The sequence below is a fragment of the Pleurodeles waltl genome, chromosome 9 (assembly GCF_031143425.1).
Source record: "Pleurodeles waltl isolate 20211129_DDA chromosome 9, aPleWal1.hap1.20221129, whole genome shotgun sequence".
Lineage (NCBI taxonomy): Eukaryota > Metazoa > Chordata > Amphibia > Caudata > Salamandridae > Pleurodeles > Pleurodeles waltl.
The window spans coordinates 1,046,018,798-1,046,032,800 of record NC_090448.1 but is presented as its reverse complement, the minus strand read 5'-3'; the positions used below and the strand labels follow the sequence as shown (position 1 = coordinate 1,046,032,800).

The 14,003-nt window shown below is 45.2% G+C and overlaps 1 protein-coding gene across 2 annotated transcripts in view; it reads right to left on the bottom strand.

The window, feature by feature from the left end:
* NID2 (nidogen 2) overlaps positions 1-14,003 on the bottom strand; it is a 449,243-nt gene that overhangs the window by 290,538 nt on the left and 144,702 nt on the right. For both annotated transcript variants that reach the window (XM_069208632.1, XM_069208633.1), the window contains exon 9: positions 2,182-2,331. In XM_069208632.1, coding sequence (XP_069064733.1) covers positions 2,182-2,331 — 150 coding nt within the window. The remainder of the gene's footprint in view (positions 1-2,181; positions 2,332-14,003) is intronic.

The following is a 14,003-nucleotide window of genomic DNA, read 5'->3' as shown; positions in this document are numbered from 1 at the left end:
AGTGAGAGGCTGGCATGGCACCCTGAGGGGAGTGCCATGTCGACTTACTCGTTTTGTCCTCACTAGCACACACAAGCTGGCAAGCAGTGTGTCTGTGCTGAGTGAGAGGTCTCCAGGGTGGCATAAGACATGCTGCAGCCCTTAGAGACCTTCCTTGGCATCAGGGCCCTTGGTACTAGAAGTACCAGTTACAAGGGACTTATCTGGACGCCAGGGTCTGCCAATTGTGGATACAAAAGTACAGGTTAGGGAAAGAACACTGGTGCTGGGGCCTGGTTAGCAGGCCTCAGCACACTTTCAATTGTAAACATAGCATCAGCAAAGGCAAAAAGTCAGGGGGCAACCATGCCAAGGAGGCATTTCCTTACAGCCTTCTTTTGAGAATTTGGTCTTGTCCACTTTCTCTTCATCACTGCTGGATAACTTGATGTTTGTGAGCAGAGTTTGTTCTACTAAGATTGAATCAAGCTCAATTCAGCAATCTGTGCTTCTATACCTCTAAGGTTTTTGACTGAAATTTGGCACAGGCCTCGTAGCCTTCAGTGCGATTGTCTTCCAGAAAGTACAAGTTGCAAACTTAATGGCTATCTTTCTGTGCCAACTTGTGGTGGCCCTGTGGTCAGAATCAAAGGCGAGAATTCTCCATCTCCCTGAAAGTCCTTGAGTACGTGTAATTCTTCAGTGTGAAACCGTTACACAGAATTTCTGTCTGATTTTCATCAGTTTTTTTGGTGTGTAAAACTCATTCTGTCCTTTTTCTCAAATTTGGATGATTGGCTGATGTGATTTTGCAAGCCTGGGAGCTCCTCTGTTCTCCTTCCAGACAAACTTTTGAAAAAAAAATCTGAAGATGGCGACCACGCAAAAGGGCTTCCTGTGCATATGTCACACATAACCAGAGGAAAGAGGTAAGGCCAATACCAAGTTGACCTGGATGACCCCCACAGAAAAAGCCAAAATAAAAGTCAGACTATTAGAGAAATTCTAGACCCAACTTCTAGATGGCAGAATAATGCACAGCATTTGAATCCAGGGAAGTTTCATGCTGCAGGCACTTTCGTTTAACGGAGGGAGCTCTTTCTTTGAATTTGAAGTATGATTGTTACAATTTACTACAACAAACATCTCCTTAGTTTGGCTTACAAAATCTACCATAACACATAAGAGGTTTATAGGCTTCAAATTGTTATTAAATATTTGATACTCACAATGGAACTGTGAAATAATATCTTTAGAAGCTCTCCTACCTCGAATGAAATCATGTCACTGCTCACTTTGGTTAATGACTTGAGACTTTTTCGATAACCATGGAACAGTGATATATACTTAAAAGGACCCTTTCAAGGAACAATGCTGAAGATAATCTCAACAGCTTGAGAATAAACTTTAATTTGTCATTAGATTCAAGATTTAAAAAGTAAATATTTCATGATAACTTCTAGATGAAACATTGTTTTGAACTTTTTTTTTTGTAAACTAAGGTGGGTACTTTCACGTGACTAGCTGTATAAATTACATTTTAATCAGTCCAGATTCCCACTGATATTTTAGGATAAACCTAAAGTTCAAAGTGTCCTCGATTCATGCAAAACACTATCAGCCAATGCTGGTTTTATTTACATGTTGGAACTTTTTGGTCTGTGTTAAACATGAGAACATGACACTGAGGCAGAGACTGTCTCCAGGTTTTTCTTGACATGGGGTCACAGTCAACTGTGACACACTTGTTGGATTTTCTTTAGAGACCATGGCAGTTAGATTTTCTCCTGAGAGAAACCTCAGTTGAACATATTCAAAGAATATTCCAATAATACAACAGAACTTAAAGTAAACCGATTCAGTGAGACTGTGTGTTTTTTTTCCCAAACGCATAAGGTGCATTCTCAGAAACTATATTAGATACTTTGGAAGAACACAATGGTCTTGCCAAGCTGCTATGGTTGTGAAATATTAGAGATAAGACTATCTTGACACTCTTAGCCTGTATTTTTAAATCTCAATGTAAAATCCTACAGGATGATAATGTGAAGGCACTAACTGAAGAAAATATTCAAATCAATCTTTACACAATGAAGATTAAACTAAAGTCATCATTCAAAAGTGTACATCTACAACAATAAAAGTGAATGTGGTTCATGAAAGTGAAAAGAAAATGGTTAAATATCAAGCAAACTGAATTACCAGAACAATCACGCCCATCTCCCTGAAATCCAGTTGCACATTCACATGTGTACTCCAGTCCTGTTCCTGGCTGACATCTTGCTGTAGTGTCACATGCATGGGTTCCATCGTAGCAGGGATTCACTTGAGTCGGATCCGTGTTTCCAGAATCTATAAAGATATTGTATTATTGTATTAACTGCTATGCACAATAGAAAAGTGTGAAATTGATGGCTGCAGCTTTATCCTGATTAAGTACTGGGATTGTTCCAGTCTGAAGAAATTGACAGGCAATTCAGAAATCATGGTGTTAGGTCTGCCTTCAAGAACTAATATTGGTGGTGGCATAGTGTTCCATTTCTGCTTTCGCAGCTACTTTTGCTATATGTACCCAGGCAGTAAGAAGCAGTTGAGATATTCTCCCACAAGTAGTACTTTGCATGTGATCTTTAATTGCCTTTTGATCATTAAAATGAAAGTGTGCTAGACCTTGAGGGAAGGTTAGTGGGATTTTGCCCACAATAAAATGGGAAAAAATAATGGGTGTCAAACAGCACAGTCTATAGAGTAGAATTGGAACATTTGGCCAAAAAATACACAAGAAAATGAGTCCATTTACTCCTAGCCTGATATTAAATAACATAACCGTGGTGCAGTAAGTCCCTTACATCTATGGTCCCCTATGCCACTGTACTTGCTGCACTAATTATAGCTGTGCCAAACTGCTGTCCATAGCACAATTTAACTCTCAATATGGCACAAGAACCATAGATTGTACAGGAAGACTAAAAGATTGTAATATTTCATTAAATCATTTAATCTGCCTGTAAAACATATGGCTCAATGTCTCCTATATTTTAATTGATTTAATTGATTGGTTTATGAAGTGTGTAATAACTTAAATGGTGCCCTGGCACTGCAGAAAGAACTGTAATAAATCAAGAAGCAAGTTAGGAAGTAAAGAGTCAGATCTCCAGGGCTTCATGATCAGGAAAAAGTTAATCATGAGCTCTTCAGACCTACAGGTACGCGATTTCAATAAGGAGTGTCCAGTACCATAAATGCTAAACCAACCAACCCCCTGTCCGGCAACTGCAAAACATAGTAACAAATAGTTTAGATTGTCTGATGCCCATTTGTTATCTGTTAAGTGCATAGGGATCAATTTCGGCAATGTCATGACTCCATCTTGTGCCCTATGTGCGGTAGGTTTTACTCGCCAGGCTTATGTCACCCTTCCCTTTTGGCGCCTCCTTGCCCCGAGTACTCCCAGGCATGACTCCCGTGTGGTGCCTTCAAATCTCAATCTCTCCATGATTTTCCTCCCAGAAAGCCGGAACCTTTGACCCTCCTGTTCTGTTGCTATGCATGTTTAGGCTAGTTTGTATCTGCAGATATCACATATATGACATATTTATGATAGTCATGTTTCCACTGCGAACAATTGGATTGTACCATCATGCACTTTGGGTTCTGTTATATTTGTTTAATGTTGTCAATTACCATTTGCAACTGCCACCCACTAGGCCTCATATACGTAGTATGTAACATGATTTTCTCCAGGGTATTGGAATATTCCACACTTTTATGTGAGACGCTTGCCTTTCTGAAACACTTGTTCCTTCCTGTATAAATATGCCCTCTAAACCTGCATCGGTGCTTGGCTTCGTACCCATACCCATCCTGCATAATCAGCATCCCTGCATTCACCTCCTGAGTCACCCAGATCTTCAGCATTGCAGCCCTGCACAAGCTTCGTCCTTGCACTCGTATTCGGAGATACCCAGTACTCCCAGTGCTCTAGTCTTCAAAGTCTTCCTGATGCCTCTGTGATCCCGATGTCTGACACCTCCAGTATCTCCCTTCCTTGAACTACAATTCCAACTCCTCTTGAGCTTCTTTCAACAAGCCTCCTTCTGTCTTCAGATACCAGTTAAAGTACTAGACAAGGCCAAGTGCTTTCCCTTCCGGTTAGTGTGCACTAATCCTTTACAGTAGTAACATGCCTGTCGGTCAATCTTTTCAAGAATTTAGGCTTTGCTCCAGCGCCTTCTATATAATTTTCCTTCAGCGCTCCTTGCTTGTTTTTGCTCCGGACCTCCTCTCCAAAACTTGGTGTTCAAGCTGTGTTGCTCATGGACTAGAGACTGAATTCGGAATGAACCTTGCAACTTGAATTCATGTAACTAATATAACCCTGTTTCTAGTGTATCTTGGAAGTGTCCCGACTCCAAGCCCATGTTTTGAATACAACCTTAAGAGAGTCTAATAACTTCAACCTTGTGCAGAGAATAACCTTGTTTCAAGTATAACCTTGTTCTGAGCATAATATTGTTATGAGTGTAACCCTACTTTGAGTAAAACCTTGTTCAGAGTATAACCTTGCTCCGAGTGTAACCTTGCTTCGAGTATAACCTTATTCCGAGTATCACCTTGTCCCAAGATGAACTGAGTGTAAATATGGGAGGGTCAGTAACTCTAACCTACGTACATAGTGTAACCTAGTTCTGAGTGTAATCTTGTCTCTAGCATAACTTGAGAGTTTAAGCTCCAGCCTATGTATTCAGAGCAACCTTGTTTCCTGTTTGCCTTCGGAGCATCCTGGACTCCAATCCATGGATCGAGTGTAACCTTGGGAGTGACAGCAACTCTAATCAACGATCTGAGCTTACCCAGAGAGTGTCATAGACTCCTATCTGTAATTCAAGTTCTTCCTCAAGAGTCCCAGAAGATTCTCATCCAAGAATCTGGTTATTCTGCTCTTATGCTGTAAGTGTTGGTTATTTGAGCAGTGCATTGCAAATTGTATAGAGACTTGTTGATGAACTCATGGTAAATGCCTCTTCTTGTACTCAGTGAATAGCGTCTGCACGAAACCAGAGATACTGGTCCAGCAACCGTGAACCTTCACATACCCAGAAGGTCCCAGGAGTGACATATCTTGTTAGGCAGAGTATTATCGTCACTGAGTAGAACCTGAACTGCAAGTTTACTTTTTCTTGTTTTGTCCCTTCTTTCCCTCCCCCTCTGGAAGACTGCCGGATCTACGTCCCTGGGTCCTCCTGAGAGGGAGTGGAGGTCCAGCATCAGCTCCAGAGTCATCTCTGCAGTTGGAACCAGGTGAGTACTTGATAAGCTGTAGGAAGCTGGCCCTTTATGTGGTATGTTAATACCATGTAAAGGGTCCAGGGGTTCCCCAGCGAGTGGACAGGGCTTGCTATGCAATCCCAAGTGCTCTCTTTAGGGGTAGCATGCACGAGCAGCCTTAGGCTTAACACAGAGGAGTGCAAGACATACACACAATAGTCAATAAATGATACATGACTCAAAAATTAGAACCACATCCAACTTATAAAAATAGCAAGTATCTTTCCATATGTTTAAACAATGGGGAAAATTTGTACATTTTTAAACAGGAATTCTTTGCACTTTAAGAAGTGGACACTGCAATTTCTGAGTTCTGCAATGATAACCCATGGAAGGAAAAACAAGTTCTGCAATCCAGTTCTGTTTGACGCCTTACGGGACCAATCTCTGAGACTTAAGGTAAGTACTGGGCAAGGGACCACAACAATAAGGTCACCCCGGGCCGCAGTGGGGCGGCCGGGTGTAGAAGTGTAGTACAGCATCTGGTCAACTTCACCTCGGGTCAGAGACGGTGGGTGCAGTGGTGACTGCAGGTGTCAGGTTTTGGCAGTTCCAGGGCTCTAGAGTTCCTTATTTGGAGGCTTTTGAAAAACAGGTCCTCTGTTCATGGGAGCCTTGAGTCTTTATTGAAGGCAGGCCGTCCTCCCGGGTTTCTGGAGTCACAGCTGCAGGATGAGTGGACTTTGCTGAAGATTTTCCCAAGGGATGCAGAGAGACCGGAGGGGTTTGTACTAGGTCTGGCTGCTTTCTTTCTCCTCTTCTGCTGTTGCAGCTCATTAGTGTCCTTTGTCTTCTTAGGTCACCAGGATCTGCTTTTCTGGTCTCAGGGGCCCCCCTAAATACGAATTTATGGGCATTAGGGGTGTGTAGGGTAGTAGCCAATGGGCTGACTCTTGGGTTCACTACACCCCTTCTATGACCATGTCCTGTGGGAAGTGGGCATGAACCTGTCCCAGAATTTTTAAGTATCCTATAACCAAGATGGCTATTTCTGAAGAATCATGTCCACCTTGCAGTAGACAACCTTAGGGGCGATAGTCGCCTGAGGGTGGCATGCCTACCTGATTAGCTAATTTTCCTGCCCGTCCAGTTACCAAATTGGCTCTGGGTGGTGGTGGGGGCTGGGGGGAGAGGTGCAACTTTCTCTCCTGTGAGAAGAGCCAGATTTGCATTTCAAAGGTGGTAGCCCTTTGAGGCTTGCTGCCTTACGAAGGCTAATTAGCAGGTCATCCTGTGGGAGGGGGTGTTACACCTTCTTCCCGGACAGACTTCCGTTCTGGACCTCCTGAGAGCAGAAGTGTAAGGAAATGCCTCCTTGGCATGGTTACCCCCTGACTTTTTGCCTTTGGTGATGCTATGTTTTGAATTGAAAGTGTGCTGAGGCCTGCTAACCAGGCCCCAGCACCAGTGTTCTTTCCCTAACCTGTACTTTTGTATCCACAACAGGCACACCCTGGCATCCAGATAAGTCCCTTGTAAATGGTACCCCTGGTACCAAGGGCCCTGATGCCAAGGAAGGTCTCTAAGGGTTGCAGCATGTCTTATGCCACCCTGGAGACCCCTCACTCAGCACAGACACACTGCTTGCCAGCTTGTGTGTGCTGGTGAGAACAAAATGAGTAAGTCGACATGGCACTCCCCTCAGGGTGCCATGCCAGCCTCTCACTGCCTATGCAAATATAGATAAGTCACCCCTCTAGCAGGCCTTACAGCCCTAAGGCAGGGTGCACTATACCATAGGTGAGGGCACCAGTGCATGAGCACTGTGCCCCTACCGTGTCTAAGCAAAACCTTAGACATTGTAAGTGCAGGGTAGCCATAAGAGTATATGGTCTGGGAGTCTGTTTTACACAAACTCCACAGCACCATAATGGCTACACTGAAAACTGGGAAGTTTGGTATCAAACTTCTCAGCACAATAAATGCACACTGATGCCAGTGTACATTTTATTGTAAAATGCACCACAGAGGGCACCTTAGAGGTGCCCCCTAAAACCTTAACCGACTATCTGTGTAGGCTGACTGGTTCCAGCAGCCTGCCACAACCGAGACATGTTGCTGGCCCCATGGGGAGAGTGCCTTTGTCACTGAGGCCAGTAACAAAGCCTGCACTGGGTGGAGATGCTAACACCTCCCCCAGGCAGGAGCTGTAACACCTGGCGGTGAGGCTCACCCCTTTGTTCCAGCACCGCAGGACACTCCAACTAGTGGAATTGCCCGCCCCCTCCGGCCACAGCCCCCACTTTTGGCGGCAAGGCCGGAGAAAATAATGAGAAAAACAAGGAGGAGTCACTGACCAGTCAGGACAGCCCCTAAGGTGTCCTGAGCTGAAGTGACTAACTTTTAGAAATCCTCCATCTTGCAGATGGAGGATACCCCCAATAGGATTAGGGATGTGACCCCCTCCCCTTGGGAGGAGACACAAAGAGGGTGTACTCACCCTCAGGGCTAGTAGCCATTGGCTACTAACCCCCCAGACCTAAACACGCCCTTGAATTTAGTATTTAAGGGCTTCCCTGAACCTAAGAATGTAGATTCCTGAAACTACAAGAAGAAGAGGACTGCTGAGCTGAAAAACCCCTGCAGAGGAAGAACAGAAAACACCAACTGCTGTGGCCCCAGACTTACCGGCCTGTCTCCTGCCTTCCAAAGAAACCTGCTCCAGCGACGTTTTCCAAGGGACCAGCGACCTCTGAATCCTCTGAGGACTGCCCTGCTTCAAGAAAGACAAGAAACTCCCGAGGACAGCAGCACTGCTCCAAAAGAACTGCAACTTTGTTACAGAGGAGCAGATTTAAAGACCCCTGCAACTCCCCGCAAGAAGCGTGAGACTTGCAACACTGCACCCGGCGACCCCGACTCGACTGGTGGAGATCCAATACCTCAGGGAGGACCCTCCGGCGACTCCAAGACTGTGAGTAACCAAAGTTGACCCCCCTGAGCCCCCACAGCGACGCCTGCAGAGGGAATCCCAAGGCTCCCCCTGACCGCGACTGCCTGAACTCTATTTCCCGACGGCTGGAAAGACCCTGCACCCGCAGCCCCCAGCACCTGAAGGAACGGAACTCCTGTGCAGGAGTGACCCCCAGGAGGCCCTCTCTCTTGCCCAGGTGGTGGCTACCCCGAGGGCCCCCCCCCTTGCCTGCCTGCACTGCTGAAGAGACCCCTTAGTGTCCCATTGAAATCAACAGAGAACCCGACGCTTGTTTGCACACTGCACCCAGCCGCCCCCGCGCTGCTGAGGGTGTACTTTCTGTGTGGACTTGTGTCCCCCCGGTGCCCTACAAAACCCCCCTGGTCTGCCCTCCGAAGACGCAGGTACTTACCTGCTGGCAGACTGGAACCGGGGCACCCCCTTCTCTCCATTGAAACCTATGTGTTTTGGGCACCTCTTTGACCTCTGCACCTGACCGGCCCTGAGCTGCTGGTGTGGTGACTTTGGGGTTGCTCTGAACCCCCAACGGTGGGCTACCTTGGACCAAAAACTGAGACCTGTAAGTGACTTACTTACCTGTTAAAAATAACAATACTTTACCTCCCCCAGGAACTGTTGAAAATTGCAGTGTCCACTTTTAAAATAGCTATATGTGTTTTATGTAAAAAGTATATATGCTACTGTGATTGTTCAAAGTTCCTAAAGTACTTACCTGCAATACCTTTCAAATTAGATATTACATGTAGAATTTGAACCTGTGGTTCTTAAAATAAACTAAGAAAATATATTTTTCTATACAAAAACCTATTGGCCTGGAATTGTCTCTGAGTGTGTGTTCCTCATTTATTGCCTGTGTGTATGTACAACAAATGCTTAACACTACTCCTTTGATAAGCCTACTGCTCGACCACACTACCACAAAATAGAGCATTAGTATTATCTCTTTTTGCCACTATCTTACCTCTAAGGGGAACCCTTGGACTCTGTGCATGCTATTCCTTACTTTGAAATAGCACATACAGAGCCAACTTCCTACAAGAAGGCTCTCACCCTAGGGGTCCAAAATGGTGTCTCGGTGGCAGTCTGGCAGAAACTGGACAGCGAGCACATCAGACACTTTGAAATAGCACATACAGAGCCAACTTCCTACACCTTGCCTTAGGGCTGTGAGGTCTGCTAGAGGGGTGACTCACATATATTGCATGCAGTGTCAGGGAACATGGAACAGAGGCTGTGGGCCATGTTGCGTTTTTACTTTTGTATTCACCAAGACATGCAGCTTGCAATGGCAGCCTGTTATGTGCTTGATGAGGGGCCCTTAGGGACCCTCTTTAGTTCGCCCAGGCCCAAGGTACCAGCGGTACCATTTACTAGGGACTACAGAGGGTGTTAAAGGTTTTGCCAATTGGGGAAACAGTGCAGTTTTGTGAAAGAGATCTAGCACTGGGGACCTCTTTAGCAGAAACCCAGTGCACTTTCAAAATCACATCAGATACCAGGCAAAAGGTGTGGGGGGGAACCATGTAAAAAGAAGCACTTTCCTACATGACCCCCTTCCAAGTGAAAGAGAACGAAACTAACCTTTCCCAAAAGAGTCATCTTCTAAATGGAAGAACCTGGAAAGGCCATCTGCATTGGCGTGGTCAGTCTCAGGTCTGTGTTCCTCTGCAAAGTCCAATCCCCATAAGGAGATGGCCACCTTAGCAGTTTGGGGTTTTCACCTTTCATTTGCATTAGCCACCTGAGAGGCCGGTTGTCAGTTTGAAAAAGGAAGGGAGAGCCAAACAAGTATAGCCTATGCTTCGTCAGGGACCAGACCACAGCAAAGGCTTCCCTCTCAATGGCACTCCATCGCTGATCTCTGGGCAGTAACCTCCGGCTAATAAAAGCAATAAGTTGGTTGTGGCCATGATCATTGTTTTGGGATAGGGCTTCTCCTATCCCATGTTCAGAAGCATCTGTCTGCACTATGAACTGCCTTATGTAATCTGGAGCTTTTAGAACTGGTGAAAATCACATTACTTCTTTCAGAGCATCAAATGCCTTTTGACTGCTCACTGTCCAATTCACTTTCTTGGGCATCTTTTTGGAGATATCATGCTTAGGTTCTCTGATACGTCTCTCCCATCTTTTCTTCACAAGACAAAGTGGTCCTCTCATAGGATGACCAAATAGCAGGTCAAAGGGGGGAAAACCTACTCCCTTCTGTGGCACTTCCCTGTAAGTGAAATGCAGGCATGGATGTAAGACATCCTATCTCCTGTGTTTTTCATGGAGTCCACCAATCATACCTTACCTTTCAATGTCTTGTTGAATCTCTCAAGGCGGCCATTGGTATGTGGGTGATATGGGGTACTGAACGTATAGATCACACGACATTCAGCCCACATGTGTTTTAGGTAGCCAGATATGAAATTTGTATCTCTCTCTGATACCACCACCTTTGGAAAGCCCACTCTCGTAAAGATACCAATGGGTGCACTAGCTACTGCAGGGGCAGTAGTAGTCCTCACAGCAATTGCATCAGGATACTTGGTTGCATCATCCACTATGACCAGTATAAATCAGTTTCCTGATGCTGTTGGAGGGTCTGGGGGACCAACAATGTCCATCCCTACCCTCTCAAAGGGAACTCCAATCCACTGGAAGTGGAATTAATGGGGCCTTTAGGTGGCCACCCGTCTTACCACTGGCTTGACAGGTGGCACAGGAGTTACAAAACATCTTCACGTTCTGGGACATGCCTAGCCAGTAGGAGTGATAAATGATGTACTCCAGGTTTTAGCCTGTCCAAGATGCCACGATAGGGAAATATCATGGGCTAAAGTGAGGATAAACTCTCTGAACTGATGAGTCACCACCATTCTGCTAGTGGCACCAGGTGTGGGGTCTCTGGCCTCAGTGAAAAGGAGTTCCTCCTCCCAATATGTCCTGTGGGAGCGACTGATATATCCCTTTTCCTAATCAGCAGCTTGCTGTCACAGGCCTTCAAGAGTAGAACAGGTCCTCTGCCCCTGGCACATAGCTTCCGTAGAGGGTTCCCCTGGGCTGAAGAGCTCTGTCTAGTAAGGCCCAAGCTCCTGGGGCTTAGTTCCCTCTGAGGTGGACAGGTTTTTCCCTGAGGAGAGGGGACCTGTTCTAGCATCTGTTTGGAAGCTGGTTTCCCAGACTTCCAGTCAGTCTTTTCTCTTAGTAGCTTGGGCCATTATTCCAGGCTCCAACTCTACTTTTTCACCCTGGGCTCTGCAGTATGCTCATGTTTTCGCACACACCCATTCAGGAATACCCAGCATAGCTGCATGGGTTTTTCTTTTGACCTCAGCACATTCTGAGGACTCTAGATCATTGCCTCGCAGACATTGTACAGGAATTGCAAGAGATACCACCACCTTCTTTTGGCCAGTAACTCATCACCATTCTAAAAATATCATAGCCATGGGATGTACCTTAGCCTGATTATCAGCAGTAAGGAAGGACTGAATATCACCAGTCAAGTATTAGCCTGAGGACACTAGTTGCTCAGTCACCCTGGTGACACTAGCACCAGAGTCTCTCAGGACGTCAACCCTAACCCTATTGATATGTGACAGTTGCCTGTATCTCTCCAGATCACTGGGCCAAACAGTCAGGGCAGCTACATCCACCATACCATCCCCATATGAAACTAGAGTGGCCTCAGTTGGTTCACAGACATGGTCAGGACCCACCTGGAATCCCATCTGGAGAGTTACCACTGCCTTTACTGCAGAGGTGCACTAGAGGCATTTGTTTGTGGGGACAGGTAGAGTCTCCAGTTTGGAGTCCAAGAGCTTTGCAGTCATGACACCAAGCCTTTTTGGGATCCCAGTTTTTCCTTTGTACGCACCCTTGGACTGGGAAGAGTATTAGGGGCCCCCCTCCAGACAAGATTTTTGAGGGCCTTTAGAAGACTTTGGGCCAGATGTATCATCACGGCCCTTTCCGATTTGGAAATACCGATTTTTAAGAAATCACTATTTCAGAATCGCAAAGTGCCATGTATCACCTTTGCGAATCGGTAATAGCGATTTCTTAAAAATCGCAAATGCTATTACCGAATCGCAAATTGCGATACCGGCCCCATTCGCAGCTATGGGCCTGTTATCTGCAAATTTTTTGCATTTCCAAAATTGCGATTTCTGAGCCAGAAATCGCAATTTTGGAAATGCAAAACCCCAGGGTGCTGGGGGGCTAAGGCCCCCTCTGCTGCACCCCAAATTATTTTTGGGAACATGTAAGGTGCACACATGCCAAAAGGGCATGTGTGCTTTACATGTACAATTTAAAAATGCATTTTTAAATTTTGCACATGGTTACCACCAAGTTCAACTTGGTGGTAATTAGCGATTCCTAAATGCCAAAATCACATTTAGGAATGGCTTCATACAGGTCCTAAGAAATCGCAAATAAGGAATCCTTATTTGCGATTTCTAATTTAGAGAGTCACAATTTGCGACTCTCTAAACAGGGTCACAATTTTAAGGAATCGCTATTTTAGAGATTCCTTAAAATTGCATTCAGAATGTATTTCATACATTCTGAAATGGCATTTTGCATTTGCAAACGGGCATTCACACGGTTTGCGAATACAAAATGCTTTCATACATCTGGCCCTTTGTTCTTATCCTTGGTTTGGTCACCATCGTTCCCTTGGGAGGGCTTTTGGCCCTCTTTCTTAAGGTCACCCCCCCCCATCCCAGTGGTACTTTTGGTCACCCCTGTTTTGACCCAGTGGTCTGCCTTCCCAAACTCCTGAGGAAAAAGTGGACCTAGGTCTACCAGATACTGATGTAGCTTCCCTTGAACACAATTATGCAACATACGTTCCTTCATAATTAAATGACAGAGCATGGTTACGTGCCTGCCACCTAGGACTTACACTGAAAAGTCTATAAAATCTACCCAGGTCTGACTGGGTTTTTCGAGTCACACTCAACCTGATCCTGTATTCTTCAGTGGTGAGTCCAAAGCCCTTCATCTGAGTATCCTTCATGAGATCATAGGAGTCACCATCTGCCTCATTCAGTGTCAGGAGTCTATCCTTGCATTTACCAGTTCCCAAAGGATAGAGGTCCAATACTTCTGGCTGACCTTCCAGGCTCTCTCAAAGGCTGTGAACCATTTGGTGATAACATCACCTTCAAATATCTTAACTAGAAAACTAAACATTAAAGCCAACAAATGATAAAATACGATCTGCAAAAATTGTGTCTAAAAAAGAAACGTATGCATGATGTGCATATACTATTGTTACCATCAAGGTAAAAAAACAAACTGGAACACCAACCAACCAGGGCTACTTCATAGGATCACCAGGGGTGCTTTCATGGATGAAACATGTTTTGGAGAGAATAAATCCTTGAACCACAAGACGTGTTTAAGACTTTAACTTGAGTCACTTAATCTCTTATATGGACCTTTACTAACTAATTTGGTGTGCCCTGGTGATCCTATGTGTTACAGAAGATGTCTAGTCTTGTAACCCAACTGCTGCACCACCAAGGTAATAAGCTGGCCCTTTATGTAGTATGTGACTACAGTGTAACAGGTCCAGGGGTTCCTCATTCAGTGGGCAGGGCTTGCTATACAATCACAAAGTGCTCTATGTAGAGGTAGTGTGCTCGAGCAGCCTTCAGCTTAACACAGAGGAGTTTAAGACATCTACAAATACACACAAAATTCAATAAATGAGACACAAGGCTCAAAAATGAAATCCACGCCAATTTATACAAATAGCAATTAT